The sequence below is a fragment of the Oncorhynchus masou genome, chromosome 9 (assembly GCF_036934945.1).
Source record: "Oncorhynchus masou masou isolate Uvic2021 chromosome 9, UVic_Omas_1.1, whole genome shotgun sequence".
NCBI lineage: Eukaryota > Metazoa > Chordata > Actinopteri > Salmoniformes > Salmonidae > Oncorhynchus > Oncorhynchus masou.
Genome location: NC_088220.1, coordinates 19,904,018 through 19,925,904, shown reverse-complemented (window position 1 = coordinate 19,925,904; position 21,887 = coordinate 19,904,018). Strand labels below are relative to the sequence as shown.

General features: G+C 41.9%; 3 protein-coding genes across 5 annotated transcripts; 2 read left to right on the top strand and 1 right to left on the bottom strand.

Moving 5' to 3' along the window:
• Window positions 1-42: 42 nt before the first annotated feature.
• rab33a (RAB33A, member RAS oncogene family) lies at window positions 43-5,918 on the top strand. Its single transcript, XM_064972809.1, has 2 exons — window positions 43-406; window positions 4,669-5,918. Exons 1-2 carry the CDS (start codon window positions 137-139, stop codon window positions 5,116-5,118), a joined length of 720 nt encoding a protein of 239 aa, XP_064828881.1. The 5' UTR covers window positions 43-136; the 3' UTR covers window positions 5,119-5,918.
• Window positions 5,919-11,627: 5,709 nt separating this feature from the next.
• On the top strand, window positions 11,628-14,526 carry selenot2 (selenoprotein T, 2). 2 transcript variants are annotated; one of them, XR_010456486.1, is made up of 7 exons: window positions 11,628-11,995; window positions 12,583-12,693; window positions 12,786-12,912; window positions 12,974-13,061; window positions 13,205-13,351; window positions 13,486-13,700; window positions 14,014-14,526. XR_010456486.1 is itself a non-coding variant. In XM_064973446.1 (6 exons), the coding sequence occupies exons 1-5, from the start codon at window positions 11,778-11,780 to the stop codon at window positions 13,324-13,326; spliced, it is 666 nt and encodes a 221-aa protein (XP_064829518.1). In that variant the 5' UTR covers window positions 11,628-11,777; the 3' UTR covers window positions 13,327-13,351; window positions 13,486-14,526. The 2 variants fall into 2 exon arrangements, 1 of the variants encoding a protein (XP_064829518.1); XM_064973446.1 differs by having other exon boundaries at window positions 13,486-14,526.
• On the bottom strand, window positions 13,857-20,955 carry LOC135545668 (lateral signaling target protein 2 homolog). 2 transcript variants are annotated; one of them, XM_064973445.1, is made up of 13 exons: window positions 20,785-20,955; window positions 19,822-19,962; window positions 19,416-19,553; window positions 19,066-19,268; window positions 18,886-18,975; window positions 18,680-18,769; window positions 18,459-18,560; window positions 17,045-18,367; window positions 16,695-16,822; window positions 15,779-15,895; window positions 15,205-15,303; window positions 15,017-15,120; window positions 13,857-14,890 (listed from the first exon to the last, which is right to left on the bottom strand). In XM_064973445.1, the coding sequence occupies exons 1-13, from the start codon at window positions 20,818-20,820 to the stop codon at window positions 14,762-14,764; spliced, it is 2,700 nt and encodes an 899-aa protein (XP_064829517.1). In that variant the 5' UTR covers window positions 20,821-20,955; the 3' UTR covers window positions 13,857-14,761. The 2 variants fall into 2 exon arrangements, with proteins under 2 accessions (XP_064829517.1, XP_064829516.1); XM_064973444.1 differs by having other exon boundaries at window positions 15,017-15,303.
• Window positions 20,956-21,887: the final 932 nt, after the last annotated feature.

The window sequence follows — 21,887 nt, the reverse complement described above, 5'->3', positions numbered from 1 at the left end:
ATTGTATGAATTGCATTTTGCCTTCTTCAATGAAGCTGCTTGTGAGGGAGTGGGTCGCTGTTGTTGCGGTGCCTGACTGCCTCACCTTCCCCCATCCGCGAGACCAGTGCACAACTGTGTACATCATTTTAGCGTAATGGCAAATGAATCTTTTGGAAATGAGGGAGGTACCGGTTCGAGAAACTCAAGAAATACAAATTTCACATCATCTGTGGAACTCAGCACGTCCTTAGATTCAAGTGTTCAGACTCGAATATTTAAAATAATTGTAATCGGGGATTCAAATGTAGGGAAGACCTGCTTAACCTTCCGCTTCACCGGGGGAAGCTTTCCCGAGAAGACGGAGGCGACAATCGGTGTGGATTTCAGGGAGAAAGCAGTGGAAATAGAGGGCGAAAAAATTAAGGTAATAGCCTAATTTAGCATCTGGTCGGGATCGGGTCGTTTTTATTTGGGTCAATTGACCATTTATGTGTTCGGCTTTAACCGTTATAAATCTATGCATGACATGTCAATAAACCGAGTAGAGAATTATTTCTCTCCCGAGTCCATCAATTTATATTTAATGGCCTGTTAGGTTGAATCTTTTGAATGAATAGATCCTTCAGCAATGTTGGCATGGTTCTCAAATTACGGAATTTACCGTTTAATTTCAGATCACCATCACCATCATATCCCCAGTTCACCAACCGTTCTCTGCAAGGCCTAGTAACTAAACAAATATAAACGCAACATGCACCAATTTAAAATATTTCATTGAGTTACAGTTCATGAGAAAATCAGTCAATTTAAATAAATGAGGCTCTAATCTATGGATTTCACATGACTGGGAATACAGATATGCATATGTTGGTCACCTTTAAAAAAGGGCTTTACAATGGGCCTCAGGATCTCGTCACGGATTTTGTGCATTCACATTACCATCGATAAAATGCAATTGTGTTTGTTGTCCATAGTTTAGGCCAGCCCATAACCCCACCGCCATCATGTGGCACTCTGTTCACAACGTTGACATCAGCAAACTGCTCGCCCACATTGACTCCATACACGTGGTCTGCGGTTGTGAGACCTGTTGGACATACTGCCAAATTTTCAAAAATTGTTAGGCGGCTTATGTTAGATAAATTCAACCCTAATTCAACCCAACTAAGTCAACCCTAATTCAACCCAATATTCAACTAAAAATAAACAATACAATAGGTATAGCGTTTGAAGCTCTGGTTGATTTCAAATTTAATATGTTGGTTTTCTAATCTCCTTCTCAATCAAAAATTGAAGTTAAACAATAGACTAAATCAAATCATGGACTAAGATACAGTAGAATAGGACAGATTACAGTATACATATGAGATGAGTAATGCAAAATATATCAACATTATTAAAGTGGCCAGTGATTTCAAGTCTCTGTATATATGGCAGCAGCCTCTAATGTGCTAGTGATGGCTATTTAACAATCTGATGGCCTTGAGATAGAAGCTGTTTTTCAGTCTCTCGGTCCCAGCTTTGATGCACCTGTACTGACCTCGCCTTCTGGATGATAGCGGGGTAAACAGGCAGTGCCTCGTGGTTGTTGTCCTTGGTCTTTTTGGCATCACCTCCTCCCTGTAGGCTGTCTCATCATTGTTGGTAATCAGGCCACCTACTGTTGTGTCGTCTGTAATCTTGAGTTGGAGGAGTGCGTGGCCACGCAGTCATGGGTGAACAGGGAGTACAGGAGGGAAATGAGCACGCATCCTTGTGGGGCCCCAGTGTTAATTAAGGATCAGTGAAGTGGAGGCGTTGTTTCCTACCTTTGCCACCTGGGGGAGGCCCGTCAAAGTCCAGGACCCAGTTTCACAGGGCGGGGTTGTAGTCAATGAACAGCATTCTTACATAGGTATTCCTCTTGTCCAGATGGGATAGGGCAGTGTAACGACTGCATCATCTGTGGATCTGTTGGGGCGGTAAGCAAATTGAAGTGGGTTTAGGGTGCCAGGTAAGGTAAAGGTGAATACGATCCTTGACTAATCTCTCAAAGCACTTCATGATGACAGAAGTGAGTGCTGCGGAGTGATAGTCATTTAGTACAGTTACCTTTGCTTTCTTGGGTACAGGAACAATGGTGGACATCTTGAAGCACTTGGGGACAACAGACTGGGATAGGGAGAGAACACTCGGGAGGGCGGCATTTATCTCAAGCAGACATTCACAGCTAAGCTACAACAACATTTCTCTCATTCAGCCACTCAGAAAATCTGTTTCATAATCAACACAAACTGGAACCAAAGCCAGTAGGTATATCTTGTTTAAATGGTGATAGTTGTTTTTGTTGACAAAACAATTCAATATCACTTTTACAATTTATGTTGGATTTACATCTCCAACTCAACCAAAAAATAATAAGTTAAATGGGATTAAGTCAGTGGCTCAGATGGAGGTATCCAAGCAGTGGCTCTCCTTTAAATGTTGATATTTGGTTGTCTGGTCAACAGAACAAGTCAAAATTAATTTTATTATATAGTTAATGGCCTAAAGAGTAACACATCTGTGACCACATTGAGGTTACGGTAACTATGTCCTCTTATGTAATCATAGAAAGTGTTCATGGTCAAGATAGCACCTGCGACCTTTGCATTCTATAATAAAGCATCTCAAACAACATTGATCACTATACTATGCAAAGGGTACATACTGTTAATGTATTCTCAACAGCAGTACAGGTCATGTGGCTGTGTTATTAGATGAAGGGCAGTGATGACACATGAAGTTAAATAAATAAACAAAATGTCAGTCATTGTATTCCTATTTCAACTTTGCTTTTATATGGTTGAAAGCACAGTGATCACACATTGGGAATTCAACTAACTTGTGTCTGTCTTTGAGTGAATGTTGTAATTTCATCTTTCAACATCTCAACCAGATATTACTCAGTTGTCCACGTTGAAATGACAGGTGTGACCAGTGGGTTTGATCTCTAATGATAAAAGCGTCAATGTGGAATTATTCTAATCGTCTGCCCTTTTGGGAATGGTTCATACCCACAGGAAGCATAGCCTAGTGGTTAAAGCATTGGACAAGTAACCGAAAGGTTGCAAGATCAAATCCCCGAGCTGACAAGGTACAAATCTGTCGTTCTGCCCCTGAACAAAGTAGTTAACCCACTGTTCCTAGGTAGTCATTGAAAATAAGAATTTGTTCTTAACCGACTTGCCTAGTTAAATAATTAAAACAGAACCAAAGTCAGTCAAAGTCCCTGCTCCTATCTTACCTGCTGACCCACCTACTCTCAATGCCACCCAGCACATGGGGTGGTCCACCCAGTTCTTACCTAGTGTGCCTAGACAGAATACATACTATGGGTATATGTATGCCCGCAGGCCCCTTGCCTAAACACTCCCACGGTGCCTTCCTGGGAACAAATGTAACAGAATAATTCACCAAACTCCATGAACAATTTGAATAAACCAAAACCACTAGGTACTATAAGAAAACACATACCTCTACAGGCTACAAAATATTTTACAACAAATTTACCAGACCAGCACATACCATGACGCTCTCCCTCATAACAAAGGAACACTGGCTTTTAAAGCTGCAGGAGTCGGTAATTGCAGACAGCTGTATCCCCTGATGAGAGGGCAGGGTCAGAGCTCCAATCTGCAATGGGGCCGACCAATCAGCTGCTTGAAATCCAGGAAGCCATCCTGAAACACACATATACAAACACATACAAACCCACAACAACACTGAAACTGGGGAACTTAACAATAATGCAATGGTCCTCCAAACATAACGCAATGGTCCTCCAAACATAACGCAATGGTCCTCCAAAGATAACGCAATGGTCCTCCAAACATAATGCAATGGTCCTCCAAACATAACGCAATGGTCCTCCAAACATAATGCAATGGTCCTCCAAACATAACGCAATGGTCCTCCAAACATAACGCAATGGTCCTCCAAACATAACGCAATGGTCCTCCAAACATAACGCAATGGTCCTCCAAACATAACGCAATGGTCCTCCAAACATAACGCAATGGTCCTCCAAACGCAATGGTCCTCCAAACATAACGCAATGGTCCTCCAAAGATAACGCAATGGTCCTCCAAACATAACGCAATGGTCCTCCAAAGATAACGCAATGGTCCTCCAAACATAACGCAATGGTCCTCCAAACATAACGCAATGGTCCTCCAAACATAACGCAATGGTCCTCCAAACATAACGCAATGGTCCTCCAAACATAATGCGCATTTTCCTAGGTAGTATTTTCCAGTCTAGTATTTATTCTGATTATGTCTGATTATGTCTCAACCCTCGTAATCCCAGATAATACACATATATCCATGGTAGGCACGATATATACAGGATACATCAGGAAGATGGTGTTTCGACATTGTTTGCTCATTGGCAAGATGTCTTTCAGATGTGTGTAGAATACCTACGTTCTAAATTCTACAGTTCTACATCTTTTATATGGCGTCAACATTATATTCTGATGTCTTGGCGATGTCTTCCCAATGTGCAAACACTCTCCAAACTACATATTCCCTATGCAATTCGATACATCAGCCAAAGGTGTGTGTGTTTACTGTGATGCATTATCTAGAGATGTTTTCCCATTTCTCTCTGACCAATACACACGATTCCTCTCTGACCACTGGATGTGTTATTACTCCTCAACAGGTTCAGGTGTGGGACACTGCAGGACAGGAGCGCTTCAGAAAGAGCATGGTAGAACACTACTACCGCAATGTGCACGCTGTCGTTTTCGTTTACGACGTCACCAAGATGGCCTCATTCCAGAACCTGAAGACGTGGATCCAGGAGTGCAACGGGCACCGTGTCTCACCCACTGTGCCTCGGGTACTGGTGGGTAACAAGTGTGACCTGGTTAGTCATATCCAAGTACCCTCCAACACTGCCCTCAAGTTTGCAGATGCCCACAACATGCTGCTGTTTGAGACCTCGGCGAAGGATCCCAAGGAGAGCCAAAATGTGGACTCCATTTTCATGTGCCTGGCATGTCGGCTGAAAGCCCAGAAGTCCTTGCTGTACAGGGATGTTGAGAGGGAGGATGGAAGGGTTAGGCTTTCACAAGAGACAGATGTTAATAAGAGTAACTGCCCTTGTTGAGGCTCCTCCATTCTGCAATGATTCCTTATCTCCTTTTAATACTGCTGTGACTTGAATTGAACAATTTAACATAAACAACAAAAGGCGAAGATACTGTTCCAATGTTAACATTTCTTGAAAGAATGTGCCTGCAGTTATTTCAGTTTTTCTTCTTAAAAATTATAATAGTGTCTGTCTGTCTGTCTCTGTCTGTCTGTCTGTCTGTCTGTCCCTCTCTTGTTTTACTCTCTTTCTTTGATATGTTATCATTATCACATTCTGTAATAATGGCCTTAAGTCAAGAGAGGTCATCCTGTGGTGTTTGTAAAGTATGTTAATTTATTTTGTATTTGAGTTGTACATGTCTGTACATGACTGCTGTCGGTATTATCATGTATGTACATGTCTGCTGTCAGTATTATTGTTTCATGCAATATACTTGTGTGTAACATGATTGTCACAATCTCACAAAGGGACTTTCATAAAGACTATTTGGGCTTCACACTGACGTACTGTATATTTGCTCCAATCATTTTACATTTGTTGAGTATGTTTGTTTTTTAACTATATTTTAAGACATATCCACTAATAATCCTTCAGATTGAATTGTCATAACCATAATGCAGAGGATGGGGAGGCAACGATGCTAGTTAGCCCAATACCCTTCCCCCGCCCCAACAGGGGTTTCTCTGGCTTCAGGTCTGCTATTTCTGCTTTCTGTTTTCTCTCCATTGATCATCATCATATTTCTGATCGTCATCAAAACATCCAATTTGTGACCGTTTCCTGTCTTTGCCTCAAAATTAAATATTCAACAAATATCATGCGTCCTTTATTGCATTTTGAAGGTTATTTAAAAAATGTAGTGCAAAGAATCTCCACTAGATGTTGCAGAAATTGGTAGTCGCAGTCTGACTCATGAAAATAACATTTCATATTACTTAGCCGAAGAGTCAAATTTTACACACTTCATAATATCTCAATTGTTTATTGGATCATTTGGGATATTTATTGGATCTGCTCATAAGTCAGTGAGACACTAAGCTTGTTTTAAGTATCTTAGTGCTCCATATTAGTCCCCTCCTGTAGTCTGTTCACCCACAACTGCGTGGTCGCATACGACTCCAACACCATCATTAAGTTTGCTGACAACACAACGGTGGTAGGCCTGACGATGATGAAACAAGACACCGACGATGAAACAAGACAAGTGACAAGACAACAACCTCTCCCTCAATGTTAGCAAGATAAAGGAGCTGATCGTGGACTACAGGAAATGGAGGGCCGAGCACGCCCCCATTCACATTGACGGGGCTGAAGTGGAGCGGGTTGAGAGGTTCAAGTTCCTCTGTGTTCACATCATTGTCGTGCCCACATGAAGAGGGCACGACAACGCCTCTTCCCCCTCAGGAGACTGAAAATATTTGGCATGGACCCTCGTACCCTCAAAATGTTCTACATCTGCACCATTGAGAGCATCTTGACTGGCTGTATCACCGCTTCTTATGGGAACTGCTTGGCATCCGAGTCCAAGGCGCTACAAATGGTAGTGCATACAGCCAAGTACATCACTGGGGCCGAGCTCCCTCCCATCCAGGACCTCTATACCAAGCAGTGTCAGAGGAAGGCCCTGAAGATTGTATATGACTCTAGCCACCCAAGTCATAGACTGTTCTCTCTGCTACCGCACGGCAAACAATACCGGAGCACCAAGTCTAGGTCCAAAAGGCTTCTGATCAGCTCTACCCCCAAGCCATAAGACTGCTGAACAATTACTCAAATGGCTACTCAGAATAGTTTTGAACGGACTCTCTTGCACACTCACTGGACTCTACCCACACACTCACTGGACTCTACCCACACACTCACGCACACTACACTGACACTCCAATACACACCACACACACACGCACACTACATACGCTCACACTCACAAAACACACACACACACATGCATGCATATTGATGCCACATACACAGTCACACACACTCTCACACTCTTTCACACTCTTCACATATGCTGCTGCTACTGTTGATTATCTATCCTGATTGCCTAGTCACTTTTACCCCAACCTACATGTACAGTTGAAGTCAGAAGTTTACATACACTTTTGCTAATTACAATTAAACTCAGTTTTTCACAATTCCAGACATTTAATCGTAGTAAAAATTCCCTGTCTGAGGTCAGTTAGGATCACCACTTTATTTTAAGAATGTGAAATGTCAGAATAATAGTAGAGAGAAGGATTTATTTCAGCTTTTATTTCTTTCATCACATTCCCAGTGGGTCAGAAGTTTACATACACTCAATTAGTATTTGGTAGCATTGCCTTTAAATTGTTTAACTTGGGTCAAACGTTTCAGATAGCCTTCCACAAGCTTCCCACAATAAGTCGGGTAAATTCTGGCCCATTCCTCCTGACAGAGCTGGTGTAACTGAGGCAGGTTTGTAGGCCTCCTTGCTCGCACACACTTTTCAGTTCTGCTATCAAATTTTCTACAGGATTGAGGTCAGGGCTTTGTGATGGCCACTTCAATACCTTGACTTTGTTGTCCTTAAGCCATTTTTCCACAACTTTGGAAGTATGCCTGGGGTCATTGTCCATTTGAAAACCCATTTGCGACCAAACTTTAACTTCCTGACTGATGTCTTGAGATGTTGCTTAAATATATCCACATAATTTTCCTTTCCTCATGATGCCATCTATTTTGTGAAGTGCACCAGTCCCTCCTGCAGCAAAGCACCCCCACAACATGATGCTGCCACAGTTGGGATGGTGTTCTTCTTTTTTCTCCAAACATAACAATGGTCATTATGGTCAAACAGTTATATTTTTGTTTCATCAGACCAGAGGACATTTCTCCAAAAAGTGCAATCTTTGTCCCCATGTGCAGTTGCAAACCGTAGTCTGGCTTTTCTATGGAGGTTTTGGAGCAGTGGCTTCTTCCTTGTTGAGCGGCCTTTAAGGTTATGTCGATATAGGACTCGTTTTACTGTGGATATAGATACTTTTGCACCTGTTTCCTCCAGCATCTTCCCAAGGTCCTTTGCTGTTGTTCTGGGATTGATTTGCACTTTCCGCACCAAAGTATGTTCATCTCTAGAAGACAGAACGCGTCTCCTTCCTGAGCGGTATGACGGCTGCGTGGTCCCATGGTGTTTATACTTGCGTACTATTGTTTGTACAGATGAATGTGGCACCATCAGGCGTTTGGAAATTGCTCCCAACGATGAACCAGACTTGTGGAGTTCTACAAAAAAATTCTGAGCTCTTGGCTGATTTCTTTTGATTTTCCCATGATGTCAAGCAAAGAGGCACTGAGTTTGAAGGTAAGCCTTGAAATACATCCACAGGTACACCTCCAATTTAATCAAATCATGTCAATTAGGCTATCAGAAGCTTCTAAAGCCATGACATGTTTAAAGGCACAGTCAACTTAGTGTATGTAAACTTCTGACTCACTGGAATTGAGATACAGTGAAATAATCTGTAAACAATTGTTGGAAAAATGACTTGTGTCATGCACAACGTAGATGTCCTAACCGACTTGCCAAAACTATAGTTTGTTAACAGGAAATTTGTGGAGTGGTTGAAAAAAGAGTTTTAATGACTCCAACCTAAGTGTATATAAATATCCGACTTCAACTGTACATATTACCTCAATCACCCCAACTACCTCATACCGCTGCAAATAGACCCAGTACCGGTACTCCTTGTATATAGCCTCGTTATTGTTATTGTTATTGTGTTACTATTTCCTTCTTTTTTGTGCAAATATTCTTACTTTTTAACTCTGTGATGTTGGAAAAGGGCTCGTAAAGTAAGCATTTCACAGTACAACTGTTGTATTCGGCGCATGTGACAAATAAGATTTGATTTGATATTATGTGAAACCTTGAGTAAGAATTTACTTTATGCAATTAAAATAATGACATGTTCAATTTTCCTACTCACTGTTTGTTTGAAAAGTATCTCCCCAACATCATCAATGATGGTAGCTGCATACAGAGCTACAGCACCTTCCCAAAAGTATCTCCCCAACATCATCAATGATGGTAGCTGCATACAGAGCTACAGCACCTTCCAAAAGTATCTCCCCAACATCATCAATGATGATAGCTGCATACTGAGCTACAGCACCTTCCAAAAGTATCTCCCCAACATCATCAATGATGGTAGCTGTATCTCCCCAACATCACAATGATGAGCATACAGCACCTTCCAAAAGTATCTCCCCAACATCATCAATGATGGTAGCTGCATACAGAGCTACAGCACCTTCCAAAAGTATCTCCCCAACATCATCAATGATGGTAGCTGCATACAGAGCTACAGCACCTTCCAAAAGTATCTCCCCAACATCATCAATGATGATAGCTGCATACAGAGCTACAGCACCTTCCAAAAGTATCTCCCCAACATCATCAATGATGATAGCTGCATACTGAGCTACAGCACCTTCCAAAAGTATCTCCCCAACATCATCAATGATGATAGCTGCATACTGAGCTACAGCACCTTCCAAAAGTATCTCCCCAACATCATCAATGATGATAGCTGCATACTGAGCTACAGCACCTTCCAAAAGTATCTCCCCAACATCATCAATGATGATAGCTGCATACTGAGCTACAGCACCTTCCAAAAGTATCTCCCCAACATCATCAATGATGATAGCTGCATACTGAGCTACAGCACCTTCCAAAAGTATCTCCCCAACATCATCAATGATGATAGCTGCATACTGAGCTACAGCACCTTCCAAAAGTATCTCCCCAACATCATCAATGATGATAGCTGCATACTGAGCTACAGCACCTCCCCAACATCCAAAAGTATCTCCCCAACATCATCAATGATGATAGCTGCATACTGAGCTACAGCACCTTCCAAAAGTATCTCCCCAACATCATCAATGATGATAGCTGCATACTGAGCTACAGCACCTTCCAAAAGTATCTCCCCAACATCATCAATGATGATAGCTGCATACTGAGCTACAGCACCTTCCAAAAGTATCTCCCCAACATCATCAATGATGATAGCTGCATACAGAGCTACAGCACCTTCCAAAAGTATCTCCCCAACATCATCAATGATGATAGCTGCATACAGAGCTACAGCACCTTCCCAAAAGTATCTCCCCAACATTATCAATGATGATAGCTGCATACAGAGCTACAGCACCTTCCAAAAGTATCTCCCCAACATTATCAATAAAATGTATTTATAAAGCCCTTTTTACATCAGCCGATACAGATGAATCCACAAAGACCAGGGAGTTTTCCAATGCCTCACATAGAAGGGCACCTAGATGGTACAAATAAAAAATCAGACATTGAATATCCCTTTGACCATGGTGAAGTTATTAATTACACGTTGGATGGTGTATCAATACACCCAGTCACCACAAAGATACAGGTGTCCTTCCTAACTCTGTTTGCTGGAGAGGAAGGACAACGCTCAGGGATTTCACAATGAGGCCAATGGTGACTTTAAAACAGTTACAGAGTTTAATGGGTGGGATTGGAGAAAACTGAGGATGGATCAACATTGTAGTTACTCCACTATACTAAACTAATTGACAGTGTGACAAGAAGGAAGCCTGTAAAGAATAAAACATATTACAAAACATGCATCCTGTTTGCAACAAGGCACTAAGACACTAAAATAATACAGAATTATTTTTGGCAAAGCAATTCATTTCTTGTCCTGAATATAACGTGTTATGTTTGGGGCAAATCCAATACAACACATTACTGAGTACCACTCTCCATATTTTCAAGCATAGTGGTGGCTGCATCATTTTATGGATATGCTTGGAATCGTTAAGGACTGGAGAGTTTTTGAGGATAAAAAATAAAAAGAAGAAAGCCTGGTTCCGTCTGCTTTCCAACAGACACTGGGAGATTAATTCACCTTTCAGCAGAACAATAACCTAAAACACAAGGCCAAATCTATGCTGGATCTTTCTTACCAAGAAGACAGTGAATGTTCCTCAGTGGCCGAGTTACAGTTTTGACTTAAATCTGCTCGAAAATCTATGGCAAGACTTGACAATGGTTGTCCAGCAATGATCAACAACTAGAGCTTGAAGAATTTTGAAAATAATAATATTGTATAATCCAGGTGTACAAAACTCTTAGAGACTTACTCAGAAAACGCACAGTTGTAATCGCTGCCATAAGTGATTCTAACATCAGGGGTGTGAATACTTATTTAAATTATATATTTCTGTATTTTATTTTCAATACATTTGCTAACTTTTCTAAAAACATGTTTTCACTTAGTCATTATGGGGTATTGTGTGCGAATGGTTGAGAAACAAATACGATTTAATCCATGTTGAAATCAGGCTGGAACACAACAACATTTGAAATAAGTCATGGGGTATGAACACTTTCTGAAGGCACTGTACAGTGTATCCATAGAATTAGAGATACAGTATAACGTATTCACACAAATAGTGCTGCATCCACTCCGGCAGGGGGCAGCATTTCAGAGATGTAGTGCACAGATTACAGGAAAATGATGAAGCTGCTGCTAATACAGAGCTAGCCAGTTTGTAGCCGCTTGCCAGTGGAGACGGATCAGAAGAAAACTGTCAGGTGTACAGTCGTTTGCCAGTCGATAGACTTGGCTGTGAAGCGGGGCGTTGGTCCCCTAAACCCGGTTCAAATGGCAGAATATAGCCAAACGGGTATCTTGACGGCGCTTCTGCTGTTCACAGTTGTCACTGTAAAAGACATTTACGTCGGAAGGTCCATGATGACTCAACACCCAGCGCAGGCCTCTGACAGCCTGAATATGGGGGCTGATCTTTTGCGGGATGCCGACACACAGAGGCTCAGCAAGCAGGCCCTCTACACTGGGCCAGTGCTGAAATTCCAGTTTTGGTAAGATTTGCGTTTTTTTTCTGTTATGTAGCTATTTTTCTAGCTAACGTTAGATAGCAGGCGCAGTTAGCTAGTCAATGCTAACTAGCTTATGCTAACTAGCCATTTGATCGTTTGGGGACATTGTTTGATGCAAGCTACTAGCTAGTTAGCTAGTAAGTTCTTAGCTGAGCTTGCTCGCTAATCCTCCTAGCTATATACAGCCTTTTGGCTCCTAATATAGAATGAAAGAACCGGCATATTACCTGAACTAGCTAACTATATGCAGGCTGGTAGTCTGGAATTTGGTGTCACAGTATCCAGCTATTTTTATTTGTTTAATGTAACCTTTATTTAACTAAGAAAATCAGTTAAGAACAAATTCTTATTTATGACGGCCTACACCGGCCAAACCTGGACCAATTGTGCACTCCCAAACACGGCCGGTTGTGATATAGCCTGGAATCGAACCAGGTTGTCTGTAGTGACACCTCAAGCACTGAGATGCAGTGCACCACTCGGGAGCCACAAAATATAACTTCAATAATATAATATAACTTCTAATTTATGTCAAATACACACATTTCTAACCAGTTTCTGTGTTACAGCATCTCCTGAGGGTATAGCAAGGTGTTCCAGGAGTACTCCCGGTCTATCAGCCAGTTGTACCCGGACATCCGCATAGAAGGGGAAAATTACCCTCCCACAACCATCAACAAGTAAGATGGCACGTTATTGCCATGTAGCCAGTCAACATATTTATTTCGTCAGGGAATTTGGTGTTCTGATCACCACTTTTGCCCTCCACCAGATATCTCGGGAATTTATTTTCCTACTTCAAACTTCTTGCCATTGCCCTGGTTGTCAGTGGACAAAATCCCTTCGCTATGCTTGGACTGGAGACTCCCAGAGCATGGACGTGGACTCAAGAAAATAAGGTGAGGCTTTACGGTTTCAACTTCAATAGATTTTGACTAAACACACTTGTTTGTCTTCCAGATATTCTCGTGCCTGATGACATTCTTCCTCAGTAACATGTTGGAGACCCACTTCTTGTCCACCGGTGCATTTGAAATCACACTAAATGGTGAGTAAAATGGGGGTCACTGAAAACACTTTCTTCACTTTACATCCTTGCATGGATGTACACAACTAATTCAGTGATGATGAAATTCAGTTAAATTATGTGTAAACATCTTTGTCTCCTATCTTTTCTACACTCCCTTTTAGATGTACCAATCTGGTCCAAGCTGCAGTCAGGATATGTACCCAACATTCAGGAGATCTTCCAAATCCTTGATAATCACATTAAGATGAATCAAGTTGACAAGATCTCCTTTCCATCTCTGTAGTGCTGACGTTTAAGAAGATTAGTAGGTAATGAAATGCATCTGCCATCCACAGACTGAAGCATGTCGATGTATCTTATTGTTGTTTGGTGTTTGTGTTATCTTAGACATGGACTCTGGGGCAAATGTTTGTTAACATCCTGCTCTGTTTCTCCATCCCAGGTCTCTGAAGCAGTTGCTCAGGTCAGTGGGACTGCATTGTGGTGTAATGAAGGCTTGGTCTGCAAACAGCTTGCTGTGAGGCCAGGCTGGATGTCCCTGCCACTGACCACACTTCCTCTGCCCTGGGAAACGCTCCTGTGTCCTCGATCTAAACAAAAAATAAGCACGCCACTAGCTGGCTTGGATGACAAGATCCTGTCATATACAGATATTTTGTGAGCAAATTTGAAATATGTTATTTTAAGGGGCTACTGTGATGTGTCTTGTGTCCTCCAGGGTAGTCCTATAAGTGGTTTAGTTAAAGCTAATGGTTTGCACTGCTGTTGTACCAAGGGCTTTTGTAATGGGGTGGTTGTTTTTTCAGTCAGCCGTTCTGTGTCAAGTCTCCCTTGACTGTCTGAACCTTTACATTGGGGACACTGGGGGGAGGGCTTGTTCTGTTCTGCTTGATTTGACAAAATTAGTTCTGTTTGAGCTGAAGTTTTGAAATGCTTGAAGTCTTTGAATGTGCTTCTTCTTTTTTTACAGCTCTTATCTTTCAGGTGTTATCCATGATTGAAATAGTTGTTTTTGGGGGAAGAAAAGGAATCTGAGAGGGCTAATTGCTCACTGTTTCTTTTAATGTTAATTCTGTCTGATGGATCTTCTAGTGGAGATGCTTGATGTGTTTTTGAGTACAATGAATTGTCCAACCAGGTTGCTGACAATGTAAAAGTAGCACGGAAGAAAGTTAAGCTGTATGTGCCCAGCAGCCTAACAATTCAAAGTAGTGGATATTGTGCAACACAACAGTTATATTGTATCTTCGTGAACTTGTGAAATGAATGGGTAAAGAAAGCACTGCTAGCTGAATGAAATGGTATTGTTATCTAATGATCCCTCTCACTCAGTTTGACATTGTCAACCACTCCTAGGTAGTGAGAAAGCACTCTTGTTCTTGCATATGTGTGTGAAATCAGATGGTGTGGCTACAACTCAAGGATTGAAGCAGAATAAAATATCTGTCTTGTCTTAAAGTAATAAACATTCTGAGAGGTTTCACTCATGTCAGTGCCCAGTTGTAGAAAGAAAAACACTCAATATAAAATATTATTCAATACAAACGATTGAAGGTCCTCCACATGTTGAAACATTTCGTATGACATTTTGATACTCTTACTATTACACATCTAAAAGTCACAAAAAACAGGTACCACATTGTGAATGCCTATTTAATTGATAAGCTAGTAAACTACCTTAAACAGTTGGATTGAAAAAAATAAGGGCCAGGGTTGAGTCAGTTGCTGTTCCAGGGGCAGAATGGCGTGACGTGAAACATGTAGCAGTGGGTGCATACCCTCACAGCCTTGACCTGTCCGTACCGCGGTAGAGGCGCTGAGCGGGCAGAGCAGCGAGAACAGAAGATCTGAGACGACATACATTTCAAAATTATTCGCATACATTAAGAAGTCTGTTCATTAGTGTGTGACTATGTATGGCTGGAAGTTGAGTGGTGATTATATGGTACCCTTGTCTGGGTAGTTACAGGTACCTTGCCACAGCTCCTGCAGTGGTGCTTCTTGCGTATTAAGGTGAAAGGGGCGTTACATGCTGTGCAGACGCTACAGGCCTCATCGGGAACCCAGTTTGGGAGCGCTACATGTGATTGAAGTTGTTGATGTATGGTTAGAAAATGATAATAGGGACAGTTAAAATGACAAGACCAAAAGGAGACATCACCTTCACATTGGACATCTTGCTCCATCGATGGGGAGGAGGACAGCCACTCCATACACAAGGCACAGTCCTCCAGAGCCTTGTTACTCAGGCCTAAGGATGCTGGTGAGACATGGACAGGACACAGACCATATTGAACTGGGAGTGGAGAGATTTTGGATGCATCACAGAAGGCTGCTGAGGGGAGGACTGCTCATAATGGCTGGACCGGCGCAAATGGAATGACGTTAAACACATGGAACCTATCTGTTGAATGTATTTGATACCATTCCACCTATTCCTCTCCAGCCATTAACACAGCCTGTCCACAATATATGTTCCACCAACCTCCTGTGGTCTACGGACACTGCAAATAATATGATTAAGGTAAAATTTCTTAAAATAACAGATAAGCCCTTTTAGATTAAAATAAAACATTTCTGCCAATGATGTTAGATAATTTAGCTTGGTAAGATTTTTTTTAAAGTGAGTAATCACTCAATATAAGATATTTAAGCGTGCTTAGATTGAACTTTTTGCAGTGTAGAATCTCTCATCTCATGGTTATGTCACATTATATGCCCAAGCACTGCAGTACCTTTCCTTTGCTTGTCTTCTTCTGCAAGAACTGTCTTAGTCGTCATTATCTGGAAGAGTGTCTTCAATATGGTTCTTAGGTCACTGGAGTAGTTGCTTTGTAGCTGGTCTGCAACACCTGGTTAGAGTTGATACATTATCAGAGACTAAGATCACTTGTCCCCTCAGTCTGTCTTATGATGTAAGAGCTATGTCAAACAGAGGGATAGGCATATCCAGATTCTGTATGACATAATACAGGGGCAGACTGGCCATCTGGCATTTCGGGCAATTGACAGATGGGCTGGTCCATTTTTAGTAGTGCTGAGCGATTAACCAAAATTTCGGTTACATTATTTGAATGCCATTTCGTTCTGTTTTTTTTCTGCCCGATGCGCAGTTTCTCTAGAGATAAATCAGATCAAGCCCAAACTATGCGATGTAGTAGGGAGTTGTTAAGACAGCATAGGTAGAAGCTCTAGAAAGATGAGATGCTGACTTGGAATGAAATAATAAAGTCATCAAATAAAATAAATGTAATATACACAACTGAAATATTTTATTAAAGTAAAGTAATGTGAATACATTATGGTTAATAAATGGACAGTCACTACCATCATGGGACTTTTAATAATTGTTTTATTCAGTGTTGTTACAGCATTCAACCCACATAATGCGTAGTGCATTTATTGTAAATAAATAAATAATTGAAAACTAAATTGAAAACCGTGCTAATTTTTTTTTATTGAACCGAAACCAAAACGACCTCAAAAAGCACTAATAGCTCAACGCTCATTTTTAGCGTAGTGGGCCTGTCAAACTTGTTTATTTTTGTGAAAAATAAAAATTTGTGGCTAATGATGGGGTTCTAAAGAGGGAAAAATAAGCACATTTTTTACAATATTGACAAAGCGAAAGACAATGAGGACCTACTGTACCTGAGATGCACACAAACAGACGGTGAAGGAGGTCCCCGCTGCTATTGAAACGGGATCGGATATTGTGGCAGGCCAACTGGATGTCAGGATGCTCAATCCCCTCTGTGTTATTACTGCTGGGTTGATAGCTGAGAGAAGTAGGGGACATAGGGAACATTAGGTTCTGCTCAGGCATTGAAAACTAGGCTAAAACTGTTATTGGCATGTATTATAAAAATTCTGTAATTTATAAAGTGCCACTAGAAAAAAATAGTATAATTTACTGGTTTATAGTAGTGTAATAGTAGTATAATTGATCAACTTTTGGGTTACGTCATTCAAACTAGAGCAAGTATGAGGTGAGCACTTACCTGAACTGAGACAGGGTGTAGTCCTCTGGCTCTGCCTCTACCACTCTCTGTTCAGCCTTCCCATCTCCATTGGTTCTCCACTGGGTCAGGCTGGGGCAGGCAACAGATGCTGGAACACCATCTCTCTGTTGACCCTTGGCCCGTAGTGAAGAGAACCGTGGGCCCAGCACATGGCTCCTCTCCTTCCCCTGTTCCCTGGGGCTCAGAGCTGGGCTTCTAACAACAGATAAGGGGGGACTTTGGGTTTGGGGAGTCAGGCAGCCGTAGGTGTCATGGTCTGGTGGGAATATATGCAGACTGGGGCACTGGAGGCAGATACAGGGGCTGATCTGGCAGTATGTGGCCCCTTCATTCAGAGACTGCAGCTGTGAATCCTCTTCATCGTCGTCTTCATCGTCATCTTTTTCCTCTTTCACCTTCTCGGTCCAGGTAGACAGGTTGGGAGATGGGGGATTGATCACAGTTGCAGAGAGTTTCATCCCCTTCATCCTCAGTGCAATCAGCTCTGCCGTCTCTAAAACATCCTGGCTCACATTCTGGCTCAACCCCTCCCCATTCAGGCAGATGGGGGGGACAGAGAGAGCCCCAGGGTCTGGGATCGAGAGCCTGCTACTGCTGGGCCAGTTCTTGCTGCGCTGGAGGGCTGCCTCCGCACACTTCCTGGACAAGCTGGTCCATGGTGAAGAAGGGCAAGACATGTTCCGCCTCATATTCAGATATGGGGAGTTAGGAAGGGAATAGCCTTGCTTCTGTGTCCCGTCCAAGTCATCCATGTAGAAGACACGCTCCTCTTTGTCTACACTTGACCCAACAGATGACCAACCACCAGACGACACTCTGCTCCCAGCCCTGCGGAGCCTGAGAGGAGAGGCCATGGGGCTGGGGGTGAGACTGGCAGCCCCCCTCCTCTGGGGGTAAGGAGATGAAGTCTGGCTGGGTGCTGGGGACAGAAAGCTGGACATCTCATCTCCCGCCTGGTAGAACATCATGCTGAGCAGCTCCATCTCCATGATGTCAGTCTGCATGGAGGATGACAGCTCAACCTCTGGGTCCCACTCTAAACGGCCAGGTTCAACTTGCAGGAGGGAAGGGTTGTCCTCCTTGTCCTCCTCCATCACGACACATGCCTGAGGAGGAACACTTGACTGGGACTTTGCCCCCTGCTTCCCATGCATGGTATGCTCTAGTTGCTGGGCCAGAGTGATGGCTGAATGTGGTATGGCTGAAGAACAGCGGCGGGCAACCAAACCCTCTTCATGAGTGACACAGAGGTTGCGTTCCAACGAATGAAGCTCTTCTTCCTTGAGCGTGCGCAGGAGATTCCTGTTCATATACCCAAATGTTGACTTTTGAAAATACCTCATCAAGACTAATGCTATTGTTAAAACTAGGCTTTGAAATGGAGGTACTGTACCTAATTTTCTTCAGTAAAGAGTGGAAGGGCCTGAATAACTCAGACATGTCCTCCAACTCACCATCCAGCTTCATGGGGCCATCAGGAAACACCATTAGACCACTAGACAGACACATGGCATTTGGTTTGAGAATTTGTAGTGACGTAGATTATTCAAATACTGTACAATAAAAATGACAATTGAAAAGGTATTTATTGGAGAGTTTTTTCAGAACACTCACCACACTATAGCTAATCGTGGGATTGTAAACATGAGTGCAGGCTCATAGTCATCGATCAGGTCTTGAGTGATATATCCCCGTTTTAGTGCCCTAACAGAATCCATGAGGGAAAAAGTGACTTAGTAACATTTATTAGTAGATTAATAAATCAATTATTTGATAGGAAGCATATATACAGTAGGTGAGAACTATGTATACATTCTCACCTGGACACTGTCTCACAGAACAGCACAGTGACATCCTGTTGGATGTCATACTGTTTAAAGGACTTGACTGGTACCATGGCTGAAACATAGCTGAGGTACAGAAGGAAAAAGAGAGTGAGTGTGTTACGCTATGAAACCCACTTTTCCTGTGGGAGTAAAATATCATTTTCACCGTCTCACCTGAACTCGAAACCTGCAAAGAGGTTGTCAAATTTTCTCAAGGCCTGGCACAGTAGCTCTGTATAGATGTTTCGATTGCGAAGAGCCTGGTCACGGGCGATGTTCCGTACTTCATCTATGCAGCGAGTCAGTTCCTTTGCTAGGGGACGCATTGCCTCGCTCTCAGCCTCCTGGTTCATGATGATGGAGCCAGCAGCCAAACACTAGGGAGATAACATAAATGTGTTATTCTACATAGTCAGCTTTTCAAAGATAATAGCTAAAATCGCTATGACCAGCAATTGTTCTATAATGCTGTCGCCGAGATATGAACGTCTGAAGTGTCAAGATAAGATTATGCTAGCAGGTACCTCAGCTCCAAACCACAGCTGGCCTTCCAGGTTCTCTTGTTGGATCTCGTCTGGGAACTTGACATAGAAGTCTCGGTTGGCTCTCTCGCCTGGAATACACTCATTCATGATCTGGTTGAGGATGCTCAGCACATTGTCCTGTTGTAAATCCAAGAAGCGGAATTGAAATCCCATTGAAGACAGCACATACTATTTTACAGTTTGTGAATCATTATCTTAAAGGTCTCTACTGATGCTTTTATCATTACAATAAGAGGAAGTGATGATGATTCACTTATCAGTGTCCAAAATGGTGCCCTATTCCCTTAGTAGTGCACTACATTTGACCAGGGCCTTTAGGGCTCTGGTCAAAAGTAGTGCACCAAATAGGGAATATGGTTCCATTTGGGACACAACCTTTCTTTACCTGGCAGGAGCGGAACTGGCTGACCAGCAGGGCACAGCGTTGGGGTTCGTTCTTGCCATTCAGGCTGTTGAGCTTGGCAGCCACTTGCCTCAGCTCTTCATCAGCACAGTAGAACTGGGCAAGCAATTGTTGGTCCGATTTCTTCAGGCAAACAAATAGTGTAACATTAAGAAATTAAAGACTGAATAGACTAATCACATTTTTTACGGTAAAAGGACTGAGGAGGGAGGGAGTAACAGTACATATTTTTTTCTGTAAGATTCTACACTTTGGACAAACAAAAGGAGCTCAACAAACGAGAGAACAACGCCCCTGGGGTTTGACTTGTGGCTATCTGAAAAACGCCCAGACGCAGAGCTATTGAACGAGGCTGTGTTTCTATTACAAAGCCCAGCAGCCACCGACAAAGGAGCCCTTACTGTAATTAGCTGGGCAGCAGCTTACATGTCCGTGTTTACAGAGGAAACATACCACTGGTTTGAAGTTAAAAAAGAATACTGCTAGCATGTCTGACTCAAATACAGGATATTCTACATAGAATAGTAATGTTAATGTTTATACAATTATTGTTGCTCCATGTTTTTATATATATACTGGGAAACATGTATCTCACAAAAAAAAAAAAGAAACTGCTAGGAAATGCAAGAATAGATTTTTTTCTTAAAATACCTCAAATAATAAAGGGTTATGAATTATTAGATATGAATAAAATCTTCCAAAAAAGAGTAGCAGACATTTGATAGGGCCAAAAGATTCTGATGGGTGGCAGGTAACCTAGTGGTTAGAGCATTGGACCAGTAACCAAAAGGTTGCTGGATTGAATCCCTGAGCGGAGAAGGTAAAAATCTGTTGTTCTGCCCATGAACAAGCCAGGTAACCCACTGTTCCACGGTAGCCTGTCATTGGAAATAAGATTTTGTTCTAAACTGACTTGCATGGTTAAAATTTTTAAAAGACACTTACCTTAGGTTTGTGAAACCACTTTCGAAATCTGTTCATGGTTGAAAATGTTCACCTTGTCTATATCCTTAGTTTAATCTAGCCAATCTAATATTCAAATCAACAATAATCCCAAGATTTCTGTCAAAGCCGTTCCAGATTACTTTAGTGCAGCAGCAGCAATGCTAGCATATCCTTCTTCAACCACACGATTGTCAAAGGAGACTTGCCTGTTCTCACCCTTTTTACCTGATCTTACCTGCACATTTATGGGCGGGGCTTAGACTACCTTGATGTGTGGATTTATTGGAACCTGTAAACATGAATGACTTATAGAAATGTTTAGTTACTGAATTAATCCATTATTGTAAAGTAATCCATTGAATTTGGAAAACATGTACTTCCATTTTCTCTATTTGTATTTACTGAAATGCATTTGTGTACTTCTTCTCATTCCAAATCAACTACTATAGCAGCTTAAAGACTTTAAATAGGTTTTACCATTATGATAATATTGTGCCACTTGTCAGAGTAGTAACACCATTGATACATTTTAGGTCATTTTTGATTTTCTGAAATGGAGACCACAGATGCTCAAACTTAAGGTCATTAACCCTTTAAAATAATTTACAAAGGTGATATGATTAATCATGTTTCTCACAATGTATCTTCCCTTCATTTAAATTGAGTAATACCTCATGACATTTAAGACTGAGACACACAAAATGTCAATGGAATAATCCTCACATTTATAGACCCCTCTCCCAACAATAGTTTGCCACTGAAGGGAATGCTCAGGGTCCTTGTAGAAAACCCTTACAGTCCCTCTCCTGAACAATAACACAGCCCTCTCTAACTTTTGAAACAAGTAGCCTACCTGCCCCCAACTACAACTCTATTTTTTTTTTTTGATTTAAACAATATATGAAATGCTTTTTTCCTTATTTTTTTTATTACTTTGTAGCATTCAAAGCAATAGAGATACTGAATCTCTAAAGGGCAATTGATGATGATAATGACGATAAAACCAAATGAGAGTGATGGAGGGATGAATACTGCTGGGGAAACAATGAGTAGTGTTGAGAGTAGACCTGTAAAGGACCACTCTAGACTAAGAGGTTGGAGTA